We start from the raw sequence: 20,565 nt of genomic DNA, 5'->3' as shown, positions 1-20,565 counted from the left end.
AAATTGAAAACTTAATAAACTAAATTATAATAATAAATATGACCATAAAATAAAATGTAATAATAAGAAGTGACCCTGCAACGAATTTACATTTTATTACACTTTTTTACAACTGTAAGTTTATCTTTAAATTAAAAAAAAATATTTATTAATTAATACAGTTGAAATTGTAAATTATCAAAAAAAACTCAAATTGCAAGCTTCGTATTTTTCCACTAGGTTCTCTGCTGGCATGCCTCTCCCCCTTAAAGGTTGGACTATCATGCCGTGGGTCCCATGTTCAAATCCTTGGTCTGGCAAGTACACATATTGTTTTTCAATTTGTGTGTGAGTCAGGGTATGGACCTAATAGGTTGAGCAAGTGGCTGACATCCATTTCTCGTAAAAACAAAATATGTTAATACAAACCTCTACTCTGTGGAGGCCCATATGATCCTATTAGAATCGGACATGGTCGAACGTACTTAAGGTAAATTAGATGGAGGTGGTAGGTAAGGAGAGATTCAGAAACTTAGAGTAGCATAGCGTGGTGTGGAGAGGTGCATGCTGGACATAACGGCGAAAAGACAAAAAGATGATTGGATAAGGTAACAGACAATGGTTTGCGATGTAAGTTCACTAAAAACCTCAAATGGCTGGACACATGGCTCGAAGAAGGGATAATCGCTGGAGAAATCTAGTGGTACCCAAGAGGTACAAAACGTCCGCAAGGTAGACCTAGGATTCTGCAGAAGTACGTGACAACGCACATGACTGAGTGAAGTGAAATCAGCTGGGAGAGACCATCATCCAGCAGTGGATAGATTCAGGCCGATGATGATGATGATGATTACTATTATATTAACTCGATTAAGAATATTCGCATTAAAGTGGGAACGAAAGAAAATCATTTTTTTTCGGTTAAGTACATGTTCAAACAACCGCGTTAACATGTTCTTACTCCCTACTTTAGTTATCATTTGTCAACATATGGCTACGTCCGTATGTTGTAGCTTAACCGCTGGGATATGCCAATAGAAATGGCGTATTTCATAAAAATACTACCTTATTCTTAGGTCAATAATTATTATAAAACAATCATTATTCGTAAGATGTTTTATCACATTTGTTTTGAATGGTCAAAGAAATAACTTATAATTACTATCTTTAGAATTATCTTCAAATGTGTTAATCGTGCCCATTTTTTGAACAATAAAATGCCTGATTCTTGTTAAATTTGGGATCAAAGAGATTATAAATATAATTTTTTATCGTAAATATTTCACTATATAATGTTAACAACAATTTTACTAATGGTTTTATGAATGCGTTTAAAGATTAATAAACCTAAAAAATCTTATTACATGGATATTCTGAAATTAGACTACATTATTATTCTAAAACATTATTAAAAAAAAAAGTTTAGAAGAATACTATTTTATGTAATAAAAATACTTTATGCAGTTATCAAATGTTTAAAATAAATATAAATGATAATAAGGCTTAAAAATTATATAAATAGATTATCTACAACGTTTAAGGAATGTCCAGGATTGTGCAGACCTTAATATGGCTGAGATTCTACCTACTTGGCTATTATAAAAAACCGTCACGGCTCTAAAAAGGTTGGGATCCAGTGACCTATGCAACAGTGAGTAATAATATACGGATGTTATATTATTTTCCGTGCTTATTTCCAAGAATAACAAGTATTGCAATTGTAGCAATCACAATTAATTATTTAGTAAAATAGAATAACTAATGTAGTATCTATCTTAGAGAAAACGACAGTATTAAATAATTAACCATTGTAAGCGGATGTTTTATTTGTAGTTTTACATGTATTTCATGTTTGTTGTTTGTGTTTTATTTCATATTTTTGGATTATATTATAATATAAAACAGTGAGTAATTAAACATTGTGATTTTATTACAATATATTTTTACAACATTTTTATTAACTCATATTCTTGTTTGTCCGGTGGTTGTTTGTCCAGGTCAAATCTTGCAATCGATTCTTAACTAACTTCCCGACTAGCTAGACATTTGAAAATTTTAAAATTTATCAGAACACGATGCCAATGCATTATTTTAATACTTTTGGCCATCTTTAAGCAGAATTGAATTCATTATCAGTTAATTCTGTTTTGTATGGAAAGTTATTTCAGAAAAATCCGTAAAAAGTAAAAGACTATTATTGGTTGCTAAGGTGGTGGTCTTAGAATTATTAGGTCCTAAATTATTAATATATACGTGCGTTACTATGGAAATCAAAATGACATTTCAGTATTCTATATTTGTTTGTTTTTTATTTACTTCATATCAAGTACAAGTTTGAGCATATCGAGCATAATAATTCAACAGAAAATTTAAAAACGTTAAAAACGTTAAAAATATTGAACACTTTTTTAGTCATACTTATTTGTTGAATTAAGAATAATCATTACAGTTGGTGTTGGTTAGTCTTTTAAAATTTATTAAGCTATAAGTATAAAAATATGTTAAATATATATTATAACTACCACAAAATAGTATAAAGTGAGTAAAGTTATTTGTAACAGCTCTGGAAACTAGCGACATCTATAAATACTATGAAATTATTTATCTAGTACATTTACATTATTATAATTGTTTATTCATCCAACAGGCAGTCTGCCACTAGATTAAAGTAATCAACCATGCGTCTGTCAAGTCCACTTCTTGTCGTGTCTGATGCTGAGAGGAATGAGATGTACGACACTCTTGGCATCACCAAAGACCGTCTCGAGAAAGCCATTGAAGATTTAGAAGTATGGTACCGTCTTCAACCACATTTACCCAAAGAAATGCCAGGTAGGTAGTCGATTCTTTAAATTGTGTTTCTAATAATGTAATGCTCGTATGAATAGTCTTGAATCATCGACTATATTCGGTGATATGCTATGTTTGGAAATCTTTGAGTTTGGCGGGTGAACCGAAAGTATCGTCTAAGCTATCCTAAACGCCAATTTTTCGAAATACGTTTTTTAACATCAATCGATTCTAATGAAATTTCCAACATTTCTGTATAAACCTAAATGCATAGGATTATATTGAATTTAAGAAACAATTATTTTCATGCCACTTCTTAAGTATCCTAAGTGACATTATTTGCCAATGTATTGAATTTTTCATAAATTTGAAATTGGATTTTTTTTTTTATTACAGAACTAAATCGAATTAAGTATAGGTTCATAATTTCTAAATTTTGCTTTCCTGCACATTTTATGATTTGGCGTTAAGGTAGTTTAGAATTGAATACACGGTATGTGGAAAGTAAATATAATAAATAATTATGTTCACTTTTATTATTTAAAATAAAATAAAATTATTAAGAATATTATCCATTAAACATTAAATTTAGTATTACGATTTTTTTTTCGAACAAATAATTTAGAATATTGGCGAATATAACATTATTTATTAATTGACTATACATAATAATTCGAAAATACCTCATAATAAATAATTATTAAACCTACTAGAAAAATACGACACGAACCCACATCCACTAGACTTGCACTAATGTAGTTTATCATTTGAGCCACGTGCATCCTATCTAATTATGACGAAATTAACTAGTGTACATACATCTTGCAACGCTTAGTAAAATATTGCGTTAATTTTGACAATCGGGGTACCAATTATAGTTGCATCTTAATTGCTAGCTGATGTTAGAATGTCTCCAAATTTTAGTTATAACGTACTTGCACTTGATAATAATTTTATAAACTATTTTTTTTATTCAACGAAAATTTCACAAGATTTTAGAATGACACATTCTGTATTTAACAAATATAATTAATTGAAAATACCCTTAGGTTTCTTTGGTACGTATATATGTGAGGTGTTTTCAAATTATGTACCTATAGCAAATTAAACATTTAAAAAAATATATAATATTTTATGAATAATATTAAAAACAGCAGTGCGTTAAAATCATTGTGTTTATAATTGTGTAATAAAAAAATAACGATTAACGTCTAGTAGGGAATTATAAAATTATCAATTAGGCACGATAAAATTCATTAAATCCTTGTAAACTCAATAATGAGTTTAAGTTTTCCTCGTTTTGCCAACTGTAGATTTTATCAGATCCAATATTTCGTCAATTTACTTCATAGTAAGGGTGTATCCTTTTGCCAAACAGAAAACTTACTGACTAGGTAATTTCCTCGTGCCCCAGTTACCGACGCTGTTTATTTGTTCGTCAAGACTGAGGGTTGGCGAACATAACTAATTATTATTCAAGACTATTCGTAAGTGCTCTATCATAACGTTGTTTATAATTATAGAGTAGGAAATTATTAAATATTTTTATAATTGTGTACATTACCAGGTTTAAAGAACATATTATAAGCATAGTAAATAAATAAAAAATATTCACTATTTGCCAGGTAGCAGATAGTCATACAGCAGATAGTCATACTGTTGATTCAAACCTTGGAAATATCTGTATAATCTCTGTGACAAAGGTAGTTTTTTTTTAGAATTATTGATAACAATGTCCTTGCTTTTTCGTACAAGGTGGTTGTTAGTAATTTTAAACAATCACAAACACCCAGTTTTTGAGAAAAACACATAAATATTGTGTCCTGACCAGGAATCGAACCTATAAGTCTCGGGTGGAAGGCAAGCGCCTTACGCACTGCAACACGAGAGCTGCCCAGTAGTTGACTTCACCTAACAAGTTGACACAGTGTCTTTAAAAAAATCCTAGAGGTGAATTTATTAATAAAGTTATGCTAATGTTTATACCAGTCATATTTTAAAGTGGTTTTGATAACTACTTGCTCAAAGATAATTAAAAATATACGCATAAACTCACCTTTTTGGCATCACAATATTTCCTTCACATATTTTATACTCTTTTAATTAAATGTCATAGTAAAAAAGAAGTAGTTTTTATTAATTTATTTTTATCCGATGTTGTTGGAGTTGAAAATGAGTTGTTTCATTGGACAAGGTCACACAGTGTCTTTTATGTAATTAGTGCAGCTGAACATGAAAAAAATCAAAAAATGTTACTATGATCATCTGATGTTTTAGCAATTTTTATTTAAAAAAAAAACATATTTAATAACACTCGTCACGTGTCATTTTTCCAAGAAAATAAATATTTGTTTTTCTTCATTTGTTTTTTTTTTTATCATTTTCTATTATTTTCTCTCCCAGATCGAACACGCTACGAAATCTTGCTGATAGCGAACCGAATGTCAATTGAAAAAGTAAAAATGAAAATCGATTATCAATTCACAATAAGGAATTTTATGCCCGAGTTTTTCGACTTCAGAAAATTGTTTCAAAATAATCTGGAATATGTATTCAATGCTGTGTAAGTATATTCAATATATATATATAATATTCAGAATGTATTATTTCCTTTATCTTAGGAATACTATAGTTTTGAAAACGAGACATAACACAAAAATAGGAACACAATTAAAATCTTCATTTAAGTATTCTTTTCATGGGAAATGGATGTTGGCCATTTGCTCAACATATTGGATCCAAAGGTCTGAGAGATTGGCTGGATAAATCTCATCATACAGTGGTAGGTTCTCAAGAGGTGAAAAATTTCTGAAAGGTGTAGGAGTAGGACCAAGAGAATGCATGGAAGCAATATGCTTTCTTCCTGCAGTGAATTGATGGGAATGAGTGATTCCAGGATGACGATGAAACGGAACAACACGAATCGACTTCTCCAAACTAATCATTTCTAAGCTCTGCCATTCTTGGTAGTACTGACTTGTGTGTCCCTGATAATTATTTAAAAAATCAGGAGCATCCGTCGTTTGTTCTCCCACGGTGCAGCACTAACCTGCTATAGGTAATACGAAGTAGTAGCTTTAGATATTTAAATATTCCACTTATTTAAGATAAGTTTTTCTTAGTTCACTTGGTGTGCTTCCATGTGCTTTTTATTATTCATATTACCATGTATTATGTATTGTTAACATTTATTTTTTTATATTAGGTATGTCGTGAACGTTTCAAATTTGTAATTTTTCATGTTTATGTAATGTTAAATAAATGAATTTGAATTCAATTATTATTACTAGCTGACCGATACTGCTATCCATGAGAGAAAATCTAGTATGGCGTAGGACTTATTTTATGTAGTTAAAATAAAACATGTGTATAGTGGATATTTTAATTTTCAAAAAGGTTTTAGTATAGAGTCAAAATTATGAAAGTAAGTTGATACAATTTGACTTGCCCACTCCACATTGCGATTGACAACAGATAACATATGTATTGTAATTTAGGAATATAATTTTGGTGTGATAAAAAAATGTTACGTGTATATTATATATAACTCAAAACAACACTTATGATTTTACCGTGGTTATTGGTTGGTTATGTGTATTTTACATTTTGTACAATTTGAACTGCATAATGCATGCATAGACATTTAAAATGATATGTGGACATACAACGAGTTTCTAGTAATGATCAATTTTTACAAATAATTATTGTTTGCGATTACACAAATATGTTAAAAGAATACCTTTTCTACAGAAATGCAACGTAAACATAATATGAAAAGAAGGCAAAAAAGGACATCAGTAACCACTGATTTTCATATAAATTCTGTAATAATGAAGAACTTATTTTCTTTTTAGCATACAAAATAGCACTTACATTAAATTGTATTTTTCTTTAGTGAGCTTTATATGGAAACCACAGAAAACTCTACAATTAAAAATCTTCGATTTATCTTGTTTTCTTTCTGAATCAGAATCAGAATTTGAATAAAATATTATTATATTATTTAAGATTATTATTCTGTAATTTAATTTTCAGTGAATGGATTTCGCTTCCCAAACTTTCATCTGATCTGTCTAGGGTTTCGGTTATGAGAATTGTCGGTGAGCCTGAAAACTTTTCGCTAGAAAGTCTCTCAAATTTTCAATATCTGGTAAGGCAATGTTACATTACTGAGTTAATATTGATTAATGACTAAAACAGACACTATCTCTCATAATAACTTTGAAAATCAGGGTAACTTTACGTCATTATAATTTTCTGTTATTTTATGTCATGATTTTACGTAAGCATATATTGTATTTATTTAGCTTAAAATATTTATATATTATTATTATATTATTTTATGATATCAAGAATATACCTAGACTACCACTCTACTTGGATTTTATTAATTATGAAAAAGCATTTGATTCTATTGAAAAAAACCCTGAATTATAGACGAGCATCCCGACAAAAACGCCAGTACATTGCAGCCAAAACAAATCCGTCTTGACAAAACCGCCAGCAAAAAAAAAAACAAAAATATATAAAACAAGTGCGATTTTGGTTTTTCGAATTGCGTATCGATAGAAATTTACATAGGTACTTATGATAATCAGTGTAATTTGAGATTTAATCCGTTGCAGCTGTTAGTAAAATAATATCTTAAAATCACTAGCTCTTTTAACACTACAACTACCTAACAGTACTAAAAACAAAAAAAATGCCGATAATACTTGTTTAAACCCTGCATGTCTTACACATGAGTTCCCAAATGGAATACCTGGAATGTCTACTATTTTTTATCTTTATTTTTACATTTCTTTATTCGTATGTTTTTTTTTATTTGTGTATCTAAATTATAATATTGTGTAAAAATAAGAAAATGTTTTATTTCTAAATTGTTTTGGTGGCAATGTCTGGGCGGCAATGTCCGAGCCGTTTTTGTTCGGGCGGTTTTGTCAGGACCCCTCATAGACGTATTGTACAAATAAGGAACATCCTGAGTGTCATATACAGTTGATCAACTGTCAGCATAAAATTTATTAAGCCATCTTACATATTATTTACTATTAGCAAGGGTGTCTAGCAAGGCGACACCATCTCACCCAAATTATTCACCGCCACTCAGATCTATTCAAGTGACTTGACTGGGAGAACAGAGGGATCACTATTAACGGCGGATCCCTCATTCACCTACGCTTTGCAGACGATATTCTTGGTTTCTTAGTTTTAAGGCCCTTTTGATCATTTTATAGATTATAAAATAGCAAATAATAATGATGAATCCTTATTGGAATTATTTATGTTGCCAACATATGCACTTTTCTTTTAACAATTATAATATTGTTAATCTTGTATGGTAACCCAAGGTAACATCACCGGAATGGGCGAAACTTATTAGCATCGTATAGTCAAGGTTAAATAAAGAAAACTAGTGAGAAATTTGACAATATTTTTGTAATAATAATATATAAGATGCCAATGAGTAACGAAAAATTTTATTGCAGTTGGTCCATATTATAATATTATATCATTAACAACAACGTTACATATCTACCTAAGTTTATCGTATCGTAACCATTTGCATAATAAATACAAAAAATAAAGTTTTTATTTTATGTTTGAATAAATACACAATTATTATATTGATTGCAATGGATTACAAAAATCTTTTTGCTTAATATTAAAATAAATAAATAAAAAAAAACAATCGTCTCATTCTTTGGCAGATTCGATATTTTTATATAATGTCAAAAAGCTCGCGAAATAATAAACTTATTAATCAATATTAATTGTACCTACTTATTTCTATACCACACACTGGCCGAGCGGTTTACGCGTTGCCTTATAATGTTGTGGATCTCAGATTCGAATACTGGGTCTAGCAAATAAATACTCGTCATATTGTTTTTCAATTTGTGTTTGGAGTCAAAGTGTGGACCTGATAGGCAGAAAAATGTGGTTAACGTCCTTTTATCGTACAAACAAATTTCTGTTAATACAAATATTCACTATATGGCGGCCCATATGATCATTTATTAGGATCGGATATGGTGAAAAGAAATTCATAATAACTGAGTCACGTTCGAAGACGCGGCGTGCTGTGCCGAAAGTAGTAATTACAAGAAATCTTTATTCAATACAATTTTACGCACTGTCAAAGTCAAATATGTGACATGACTTTATAATGCACACCACATCACAGATCGACAACTATATAAAAAGCAAAAAAGTTGTCAAATGTAACTAATTCTAAAGAGTTTTTTTTAAATACTGCTCAAAATTAAGGTTAGCAATGCTGTGCTTATAACCAGGCGCTTGGGTCCGAATCCCCCCCCCCCCCAAAAACGGAAAAAATACAAATTAATTACGTAAATTGCATATTATTCGTTGTTATACTTTGGGCAGCTTCGTATTAGATTTTGTTGAATACAACAATTTTGACTCTACGTGCTCCTCTTTTCCACGGGTACCCTTAACTTAAATTCATGTAAATTCACTCAATGCACATTTGAGTGCATGGCGTCCTCAGTCTTGGGAAACTGCTCCTGAATCATTCTCAGTCATAAAAAAGATGCTTCACACCAAATTTCGGACGATCACCTGATTAAGACCGGATGTGATTTGGTGAGGCAAATAACTACAATCTTCTTATTCTTCGTCAGGACACTATGGCTGTGAATTGTAACCCGGATGATTTAACTGTCTAATAGGCTATCACAACTCCTCTAGGCATTCTACGACATGCAACGTCTGTGTCCATTTAAAGAACCTTGGCACTCATGAATCGGTGCAATTATCTGGGGCATCCAATGTTTTCTTTAATATTCCGATACGGAGTGTCTAAAATACTATACAGCGCGGTCAACACAACCGGACACTAACAAATTGTAATAATTATTAACATTTGAGCGTGGCTTGCGCAATTATTGATGATTCCCGTGGATGCAACAGCTCACAATAAGTCGTAGGTGAATACTATTAAATATAATTGCATGTACCTACGCTGTTTATAACTAGACTTAAACTGCGGAGTGTCTGGGTAGGGGAAAGTACCCTTGTTTTTTTTCAAAATTGACCCCCACTAAAAATTTGTGTAATGGATGTTTTAGATAGAACTTACAAAAAAGGTTACTTTTTGACATTTTTTTAGTCTGGAAAATCCACTTGAATAGAGTAACACTTGAACAGGGGTACAAAATTTTCCAAATTTATTTTGAAAATAAGTCGTCGAATTCTTGCAATTTATTGACGTTGTTTAGCGATGAGGCCAATTTTTGACTTAATATGTTTGTTAATATGCAAAATTCCCAATTAATTATTCAAAGTAAAACGCCAGACAATGACGTCATGTAAATAAAGCTCATCAAAGAATTTTATTTTTCTATAATAAATAACTTGTAACAAATTAATACAATATAAATGCGAAGACTAGTTGTAATTATAAAACATATTACAGAGTATCCTTAAATATTATCAAATGTTTCGTTTACGTGATAAACTTAAATGAATGTTATAACACTGACGTAAGTAACTAAATTGTGAATAACATGTCCCTAGTTAATTACTAGTTTAACCATTTAAATCGATCTAGAATTAAATAATTATTATTGTTGTAGTATAAAATACTCATAATTATTTATATGCAGGTAAAGTCCAAAACTTTTATATGCAAAAAACTTTTCAAAAATGTATTTTTTTGTTTACATATTCTAAAATATGTAAACATCTTTTTTTACCCTATTAATTTATCATAAAAATGTCCGTTTGCATTAACATGTTTTCTTTTCTATGTCGTTGTGTAGATAGGGGAATTCCGGATAAATTGTGACTGCGCATTGAAAGACCGATTTATTTTGGATCTTAAACATTTCAAATTGTCCCATGTTGTTAAGTTCAACCCTTTGATCCTTAAGAAGAGTGACATGGGAAATAAGGTAAACTATAAGACTTTTATGCGTAAATGAGTCAATCATCAAAATATGTTTTTTTTAAATAATCTTATTAGACCAAGACCTGAACAAAAACGTACCAAAAGTGCGAGTGAGAAAGCATTGGGCACGCTTATATATCTGCAGTATGCGTTAGAGTATGATAGAACATCTACGGCTGAATTAAATATTTTTTGTATACGTCGCCGGAAAATATTGATTTGAGTGACGGTCATTTAAAAACTGCAAGCACGCGTTGCTTAAGTTTATTGTTTTTGTGATAAATATAAAGAAACTGGTAATTATTTAGTTATTTTGTAGTATATAGTATAATAGTATATATTACATAATCTTAGTTTAATTTTGGTTCAAAATTGATTACAAACACGCAAGTGAGTAAGACAAGCCAAAGTAGTATTCCTAAAACATTGGAGCTATTATCCCAACAAGTAATGTACTCAACTGCATATTTGCGTTATTTTAACATTTTTAAAAATATCCACCAAACATTTTATTTCTAGAAAGCCTACGGAATGCACATAGCTGGTATTCACATCCTTAACGCACCCCCTTACGTCGACAAACTGATGGCAATCTTCAAGCAGACCCTCAAACCTAAGCTGGCTGCAAGGATTATCATTCACAATTCTTATGAAGAGTTGCACGATCACATCAACCAGAACGTTCTCCCTAAGGACTATGGTGGGAACGAAAGAGATATGTCTACACTTGTTGGTAATTAAATATTTATATTATTTCAGTTAACTCTGGATATCCTTTCTATGCCGCAATTATTAGTTATTTGTGTAATTAACGTAAGAATTGGTGTAATTACGGCGCATGAACGCGCTTTCAACAGTTCAACGGTTAATTAAGAGCATACATAAGTGAAACGGCAAATAATTTTCAACAATAAGTGGGACGAAATTTTGCATTCGTGTCGCATGGCGTCATAAGAATAATATAGTCTTATATCGTGAAAAGATGACTAGAAAACGTTATGCATGTACTCGAAAAAGAAAACCTGTCAATGAATATATTATTATTATTATTACTGTCGGGACTAGCATGGAAACTCATCATTACATATAAATTATCATAATATATTTAAGTATATAATAATATTTGTTACTATGTAAACTAGTTGATAAGAAAAGCGTGTTGGCATGATTCATAATCTGACTGACGGCACACGCTGTCAGGTCAGTCAACTTTTGTAGCAATTTGCAAGACATCAAATTTCATCATAAACACATTTGCTTTCTTGATAAAATATAATTATTCATAAGAATTATTGAGCAACATTGTAACGAGTATGCGTTAGCAAGCATTTTCATGGCCGTATAAAGCAATCCGGAAATGTGCCATCTTATCAGATTTGCTCGTACTTAGTAAACTCACAGTAAACAAGTGACATGTGGTCATCGGGTCAACGTCCTGACCTCAGATAACCTTTCTTTGTTATAATTTCTATAAAAGCTCAAAGCGGGGCGAATCTGATAAGACACGTCGTCAAATCTTTAAAACATATAGTCGAATCTCTGCTCGTCGCATTCAGTTCAACTTTTCTCATAGCAACACGCCTTTATAATTTAACTTTATCAATTTAACCTTAATTCTAAATATATTGTCTGTAAGAATTGTTTCAAGTATTGTTGAGGAGAATAAACCTTTATTTACTCAAACACGCATCTACCTTCGATCCATCCATCCAAGTCCATCTACCTACCTCATCATCCTCACACCTCCTCGCAATATTACTAATATAACAATAAACATAACACTAAATAGACGCATGTTGAATTTTTATGACAAGTTATGTTTCGGTCGGCACGCGTCATTTGCACAATCCACGCGTCACATAGTTACGATCTTTTTAGACAAACTAATTAAATTAAAAAAAAAAAAACATCACAGTAAAGAATTATTTTTTAACCAAGAAGAGAACTGGGTGGAACTCGGAAGTCTTTCATTTAGCAGTGAATTGACCTCAAATGTTAGTGTAGATTTTTACTTACTGAATATCTATTTTCTGGGACTACTTCGATGAAAAAAGTTCTCCGCAAGGCTTCACCCATATTCGATTATAAGCAGATACTGCCAAAAATATTGTCGTATTTTTGCGTAAATCATTTTTTTAAATCATTCATTCATCGTCGGCACTATAACCCACTCTGGGATTTAGGTCCCTTTATGAAAAATAGTTTCACTCCCATCTATCTTCCGAAATCTTGTCTATTGCCCAAAACAGGATTTTAACCCTTTTTTGATGGCGGAATTCTTAGAACATGTTATAAAATCTAGGAAAACCTCTACCTGGATATAAATATTATTATTATACCAAGATACAGGTGAGTAATTTTAAAAAAAGCATTAAATGAGTGAGTAGTGTATACATGAGGCGTCTAATTCTAAAAAACGATAAGTTCACATTTGGTCAAAATTGAGAAAAAAATACGGACGTATTCTTTGTATAATTTTACACAATGTATGTTGATTTATAAATTCCAAAACGCGACATAACCCTACGAAAAAAATATTTTAAATCTCGATTTATTACAAAAAGCGCCAAGTTCATGTTTCATATTATTTAAAGCTTGTTTGTTTTCGTGCGTGTTTAAGTCAACCAATAAGGGAACGTTCAATATTGAAAAGGGCGTATCCCATGCTGTAGCATTTGGTAAACTCATGACAGTGCCATGGAAATATGTGCCTTATGCGGCATAAATTAAAAAGTGAGGTACAAGTAGCGCTATGTCCAATTTTATTTTGCCTATATTTATTACATTTAAGAGTTTATTGGCTGAAATAAATTGCAATTTGGTTTTAATTTCGACATAGAAAACAACGAAAAAAATAATTTCACGTTAAAACAAATAATTGAAGCTTGAAACATAAAAACGTTATTTTCCGAAAATATTGAATTGTGGACTTGTCGCTATTTGTAATTAGACGCCTCACATAAGCAGATTTAATTGGGACAGTACCAGTGCACCAACAATTTATATACATAATTCCATTCCCTTCTACTTCGTATTTTTTTTGCAATTCACATGTAAAAAAACAAATAATACAAATCCACAAATATTCATAGAATACATACGCTAGTTATATTTTGAACACTTATAAAATAATATCATATAATTTATGACCTGCGTTTTACATACGACATTGTTGTCTTTGCAAATAACCCAGAAGACCTTCAGAACAGGATGCAAGAGCTTGCAAATCCCCAAAGCAGGTTTAAAGATAATAATGTCTCAAAGACAAGAGTAATGATAAACTGCTTTGCTGTACCAAAATCAATCCTCATCAATGGCATTTGAATCGATGGAGTTAACAACTACGTTTATCTCGGACAACAAAAGTCAATTGACGGTGGTCGGTATGATGAGATTGCGCTCAGAACGAGTGTATTTGGGCGCCTGAATAATATCATCAAAAGTGACATCTCAAACGGCCCACGTGCTCGTCGTAGGTCCAAATTGAGTTTTTATTGTATTTTCAAACCATGATACTGGACACTCTTTAAACGTTGTAGATAATCTATTTATATAATTTTGAAGCTTTATTATCTTTTATAGTTATTTTAAACATTTTCTGACTGCATAAAGTATTTTTGTTACATAAAATAGTATTCTTTTAAACGTCTCGCTCTAATGTTTTAGAATATAGTCATATTTCGGTACATAACTGTACAGTGGTGTTAAGATTTTTTACGTTTATTAATTTTTAAACGCATTTATTATATCATTAGTATTTCAAAAAATTCAAACTTGACAATTCTATGTATTAATATATATAGAATACTGAAATGTCATTTTGACATTTTATATTGATTTCTATAGTAACGCACGTATATAATAATAATTTAATTGCTAGGACCCACTTAACAACCAATAATAGTGGGTAGTAAATATTACTTTTAACGAATTTTTTCCGAAACATACAAAACAGAATTAACTGAAAATGAATTCAATTCTGCCTAAAGATGGCCTAAAGATGGAAAAAATGCATTAGCAAAGTGTTCTGATATATTCTAAAAGTTTCAAATGTCTAGTTAGTCGGAAAGTTAGCTAAAAATCGATTGCAAGATTTGTACTGGACAAACAACCACCGGACAAATAAGAATACGAGCTAAGAAAAACGTTGTAAAAATACGAGTAACGTAACGTAGCATAGAGAGGTTATATTTATGAACAATATTTTAAACACCAATATAATCGATGAATCTGCCAACACTGGTTGTAAAATACGAGGTTTTAATTCCATGATTGAAACCACGAGACCTACGAGTTTATAAAATTTTCGACAGATGGATAGGTTTTTGATATGGATTTAAAATGATTTTTTGTTTAAATTTTGTCGAACAAACTACATTTTTTCATAATATCGGATTTACGAGGTCGGTGTCCATATTATATAACCTTATAACTATGCCAGTTTAAATATAAAAAGTATTTATATGAAGTTGATCTCACCATTTCATAACAAAGAAGCAATGCCTGATCTTAGATATAATTATTTTAACCTTTACTATTTTCAGATGACTGGAAAAAAGAGCTTCTGAGCGACTTCTGGAGAGAAAAGATTTTAAAGATATCGAGCATGATGAGTGACGAAAGTAAACGAATAGACAAGTCAATACACGATGAACTATTTGGAGTATCTGGGTCATTTAGAAAACTGGATTTAGACTAAATTAAAAATAAAATTGAGATGATCTTACCAAGTTTTTATAAGTAGGCTTTTAGGCTTTTTTTAATATTGATTACAACAGTTAGCTATGTATGTATTTAATTTTAGTTTTGGATTTTTTTTAAGATTTCGGGATACCTAGATTATAAAATATGAGGAACTTTATTACGTTAGAAGCCTGCATTAGCCCGGTTGTAAAATCGTTTCCACTGGTAAAGGGTCATAAATCAAAACCAGGCACTATGTTTCAATCCTCTTCCGTGCGAATAAGCAAGGCCATACCATGACAATGACGTTACGCGGTTAGACGAACCGAATGAAAAAAACAGCTTCTGCACTTGAGCCAATGGGATTATTTTGTTAGTTTACTTGCGTCTGATATCGAATAAAATTTGTTATAAGCTAGAATATGTTATAAGCTAACAGAGTTATTACCCTCCCAATTGGTACAACCAATAGCAGGTTTGTTATGTGCCTTGAGATAATAAACCAATGATGTTCCCGATTTATAAGATAGTTTTCAAAGTCTCCGGAAAATTGTAGGTATGCAGTTCGCCGTATCACACTTCACCGTGAAATATTGTATCGGAAATATATTATGGCCGTATATTAAAGGTCGTCTAACCTCTTTGGGTCGTATATGTAGTACTGAGATAATATTCATGTCTAAATAAAACACGGTTATTAATTGTTGGTTTACACTTTACAGGAAGCCAGCAGCAAAACATTGAAAATAGCCGATATACTTGATTATTAATTGTTAGGTTAAGTTAGGTTTTCATTCTTTAATTCATGAGTTTTGCCAAAATCAGCTAAGAAAATTAAATTAATGTTTATATTAAATCTAATAAAATTGGAGACCTATACTATACGATCGTCTCTTTCCGATAAGAAAGCTCACGGCGAACTGTGCCATGCTGAAATGTTTTACGTACAATTTACACCCCCTTAAAGTAAAAAAAATATGTAGCCAAATATTAATATAATCTAGCGTTTATAACACAATTTGTAAGTAGGTATAACTAATAAAAGTCAGTTGGATAAAACCAACGGATAGTCTTCATACAGCCTCAAGTTAACCAGTCTCAAAAACTTATTTTTGAACTCATTCTACCATAAGGTCGTACTTCAAAAAACGATGCGGGGTCCAAAAAAATGACCCAATGTCAATCGGGCTTTGAAATCTAAGGGCTAATCCAAAAAGATCCGGGATCTTTTTTATTTTTACCGATATCTGTGAGCAATAATAGTTTCAATTGCCCTTAATTTTTTACATACTATTATAATATAACTACCATTTCACATAATATTGTATAAATAGAATCAAAATTTTAATATTAATTAAAAAAATAAATAAAAACAGTTTTTTTTCTTCTTTGTTTCTTTTATTTTACTAATATACATCTTACTTTCCTTATAATATATTATTTTGATTCTCGAGTAGTAAATTAATTGAGTTTTTATTTATAAAAAAACAAAAACAACAAAAGTCTTTCACATTTTTGTATATATATTAATAAAATAGTGAGAAAGTAATGTATATTTAGCTCATAATTTATCATCAGTGGCTTAATATAATATAATAATACTAGCTGACCCGGCAAACGTTGTTCTGCCATATAAATTATTTCTAGTGAATATTTTGGTTGTTAAATAAAAAATAACGAATGTATTGTAAGTGTGTGGGGATGGAATCTATGACAGAAAGAGGAATGGAGCGCTGTAGACGATGACCGCCGATAAAAACAAAAAAAACACCAACCATTCATTTTCTCAATTCAAAATGAGTAATGATGTTCATAATGAATGAATTACCTGTGATAAGATCTCGTTATTTAATGTTTATGCAATAACCGTCTTGTCCCCTCCAGAAAATTAGCGGATATTGGAGAGCGTCGTATGAGCGGTGTGTGTCAGCGATAAACTCCAGATTATTGTTTCTTCTTCGAATCACGATTTCTCGCGTCGATGTGCGGTCGCCAACCATGATTCCAGTAATGTCGTCAATAACAGGCGCATTGAATCGACGCACGTGCTCTCCAGCTGGTGTTTTATCAGGGTTGATGACAATATCGTGATTGTCACTTTGCAATTCGTGCATGTGTGCTTTGAAGAATTTCAATAATTCATTGTGCTCATTCAATATGGCATCCAGTTCGCCGACGATGCGCCTGGCATTAGGCAAATTGGGGTTATTGTAGCCGCAACGTGCATCCACACGATTGTTGTCCTCACCGCCCATTAAGTAGATTTGTAAAAAATTATGTGGTTCGTTTGGCATTGGCAGCAATGTGACTACTTTGTAGTATACTTGGCCTTTGATTTTGAACGTAGAATGGAATTGTTGACCATTTGCCGCAGTATTGTGAACTATTTATGTTGATCTGAACGAAGTCATTTGGAAGCATGAATTGAATGTGCGAATGGACTTCAGGAACAGGTTTGAATCTGGAACCGTGCCGATGAGCAAGCCGTTCAATGGTTCTGGTGGTGTCTAAATTTCCGGTAGTTGCACTTTTCCTGATGCGCAACACATCCCGGCTGACTCATGTTTGAATTTGAGCGCATGACAATGGAGACATTATTTGTTCATAGCACCAATAAGCACTTTTGGATGAGCGGAATATTCAATATCTGGCTCGTACTCAAATGCGAGACGAAGGAACAAAGCGGATGTAAATGCTCGATGTACTTGTTGGCGTTGTCAGTCATTTGCTCTGCGTTTGTTAACTACGAACCGGCGCGCTTGGCTCCGTTCCAATTGTCGTTGTTGATTTCGTTCAGCTCGTGCCTCTTGTGATTGTGATGCACGCAATTGCGACATGCTCACACGCACGTTTTTGTTATCTTGTTGGATTTGTCCGTCTGTTCTTTCTAATCTACTATTTCGCATGTTTGTTGCTTTATTTGTTCGACGGCCCAAATGGCCCCCCTTGCGTCTTGCTGGCATTGTGCACTATAATACATGCACACAAAAATAGATAAATTAAAATAAATCGTACAAAATTTTGCACGCACTGCGTTGTGATATGCCGAATGAAATGTCAAAATGACGCGATGCCTCTCTTGAATTCTTCTCGGACGTAGCGCCATCTGTCATTCAACAACATAAATAATTTCGTTCTGTTTGAAATACGAACGACGGTTAAATTTGTTCATACAAAAATAATAAAATCGCGAATAAAAAATGGGAGGGTGGGGGTAGGAGAGTGAAAATTTGGAGTTATAGGTATTTTTTGATGCCAAATAATAAAAAAAATACAAAAAAAAATTGTCAAAAAATAAAAGAAATTTTTTTCTGGATAGAGATACCCTAATCACCTAGCGGTATGAAATATACTTGTTGACCTATTCTCATACCTAAAAAATATACATAAAAAATTTCATAAAAATCGGTCGAGCCATTTCGGAGGAGTGCGACCACAAACATCGTGACACGAGATTTTTATATATATAGAGATATGACTTTCAGGAATCACATAATCACACAAGATGGTCACACAATAATAATGGAATTCTACCTAACACTTCAGACTTATTCTTGTAAGTAAGTTTCGGCATCATCAGTGAGCCAACGACCCAAGGCTAATTATTCTGGCTTACTCTAAAAACTTCCTCTATCTTTAAATATCCTGGGCCAGTGTCAATTTGTACCAGCTGCTTTAGCATCCCTGTTGAGATTGTCAAACCACTGAAGATTAGGTCTGCCAGTTGACCTCTGACCATCTGGACTACAATCCAGTTTGCGCATCGATGCTAGACGCTTTCCATGCGTACGCAGGCATGACAATCAACACGCTGAAGACATCCTCTAGGACTGCCCGCTGATAGAATCTGATCAAGTGGAGCTGTTTGCCAAGGTTCGTCCACACACGGGTAAAGTTAGCTAAGCCGACTTGATATCAACGAAAGCCAACTTTGAGGCCTTCGAAAAAGAAGGACGGAATAATTCCAATCCCTCCTTAGATTCATGACTCTCGACTCCTAGAGTTTCAGTAAACGGGTACACAGATGATACAAAAGATAAATGATGGAAAAGCTAGTCAAGATTCTTTTTTATTTTCTAAACTCTTTCTATTAGCACCAAGGTTCATGGATGCTATATCAGTCATGTGCAGCTTAGTTTCGGGACAACGCTCTGTGGCACTAAAATCTTTTCAGTGTGCAACGTTGATAGCGTCATGAAAGGCGGCCGTGCATTTTATACGTAATGGGTGGAAATGGTATGACCCAAACCATGGTCCTTTGAATACATCGAGTATGCTCTCATCGGCTTTGGTGAGAGTCAAAGACTCCAACCCTTAAGTCAATATTTATCTACCTTCATATTATTTTATTACCTTCTGTGTTATTTTTGTCTTTAAATTAATTCATAACTTCATGAATTCAACGATTCTGATAGGCATTTTTGATTGTATGCATTTGCCGATAGTTTATATCGCAGCAGGTATGACATTATTTTGATCAGACATTACTTTCCTCGACAGTGGATTGCATTAGAATTCTTCTTCTTCTTCTTTGATGGCGCTACAGCTCAAGTTGAGCCCTGGCCTCCTCCACCGCTGTCCTCCAGCCGGAACGGTCCTCCGCACGTCTTTTCCAGTTCCTGATTTTTAGCAGCTGGTTGGCATCTTTTGTAACATTATCACCCCATCGTGTGCGTGGCGGATTGCATTAGAATACTTAGATCATTCAAAAATCGTTTTTTTCATCTATCAATCTGTTGAAAAAACTTGTCGTTAATAATAATGCCATTCAAAGTTTTTTGTGATAACAATTTCCAGTTTTTTATACTCCTTTATTTTTTTTTTTGCTGTTGGTGCTTAAAAAACACGTTTTCTATATGTACATTTTTTTACGTATTAGACTCAATCTATACGATATCCACTTATTGGTGCTACAGATCACATGCAATTTATACATCGCATAGATCAGTGGTCGGAAAACTGCGGCATGCGAGCCACATGTGGTTGTTTGGCCCCTTGAGTGTGGCTCTACCACAAATGACCACGTACGGACTAAAACAGTGAAAAATAGAACAGTCAAAATGTCTTCAAATATAACCAACTAGCAAGTCAAAGATCTTAAATTGGTTTCAGCTTTATCAATAGCAGTTGACGAGTCTTGTTACATAAATGATACGGCACAAATTTGTACGATTTATTTCATCTACTGGTCTTAAAGA

At 32.3% G+C, this 20,565-nt stretch overlaps 1 protein-coding gene across 1 annotated transcript; it reads left to right on the top strand.

The window, feature by feature from the left end:
• Positions 1-1,758: 1,758 nt before the first annotated feature.
• Positions 1,759-16,705, top strand: LOC147069595 (uncharacterized). Its single transcript, XM_085950432.1, has 7 exons — positions 1,759-1,883; positions 2,627-2,811; positions 5,173-5,332; positions 6,805-6,919; positions 10,557-10,688; positions 11,204-11,417; positions 15,229-16,705. Exons 2-7 carry the CDS (start codon positions 2,658-2,660, stop codon positions 15,381-15,383), a joined length of 930 nt encoding a protein of 309 aa, XP_085806558.1. The 5' UTR covers positions 1,759-1,883; positions 2,627-2,657; the 3' UTR covers positions 15,384-16,705.
• The last annotated feature ends 3,860 nt before the right edge of the window (positions 16,706-20,565 follow it).

This window comes from Rhyacophila brunnea, unplaced genomic scaffold (assembly GCF_057557595.1).
Source record: "Rhyacophila brunnea isolate RB1 unplaced genomic scaffold, BYU_Rbru_1.0 scaffold_23, whole genome shotgun sequence".
Taxonomy (NCBI): Eukaryota; Metazoa; Arthropoda; class Insecta; order Trichoptera; family Rhyacophilidae; genus Rhyacophila; species Rhyacophila brunnea.
This window is presented reverse-complemented; position numbering and strand designations above follow the sequence as displayed.

Coding starts and splice junctions, on each gene's coding strand:
- LOC147069595 (XM_085950432.1), top strand. CDS start 2,658: ATGCGTCTGTCAAGTCCACTTCTTGTCGTGTCTGATGCTGAGAGGAAT. Junction 2,812..5,172: donor TTTACCCAAAGAAATGCCAG/GTAGGTAGTCGA, acceptor TTTCTCTCCCAG/ATCGAACACGCTACGAAATC. Junction 6,920..10,556: donor TCTCAAATTTTCAATATCTG/GTAAGGCAATGT, acceptor GTCGTTGTGTAG/ATAGGGGAATTCCGGATAAA.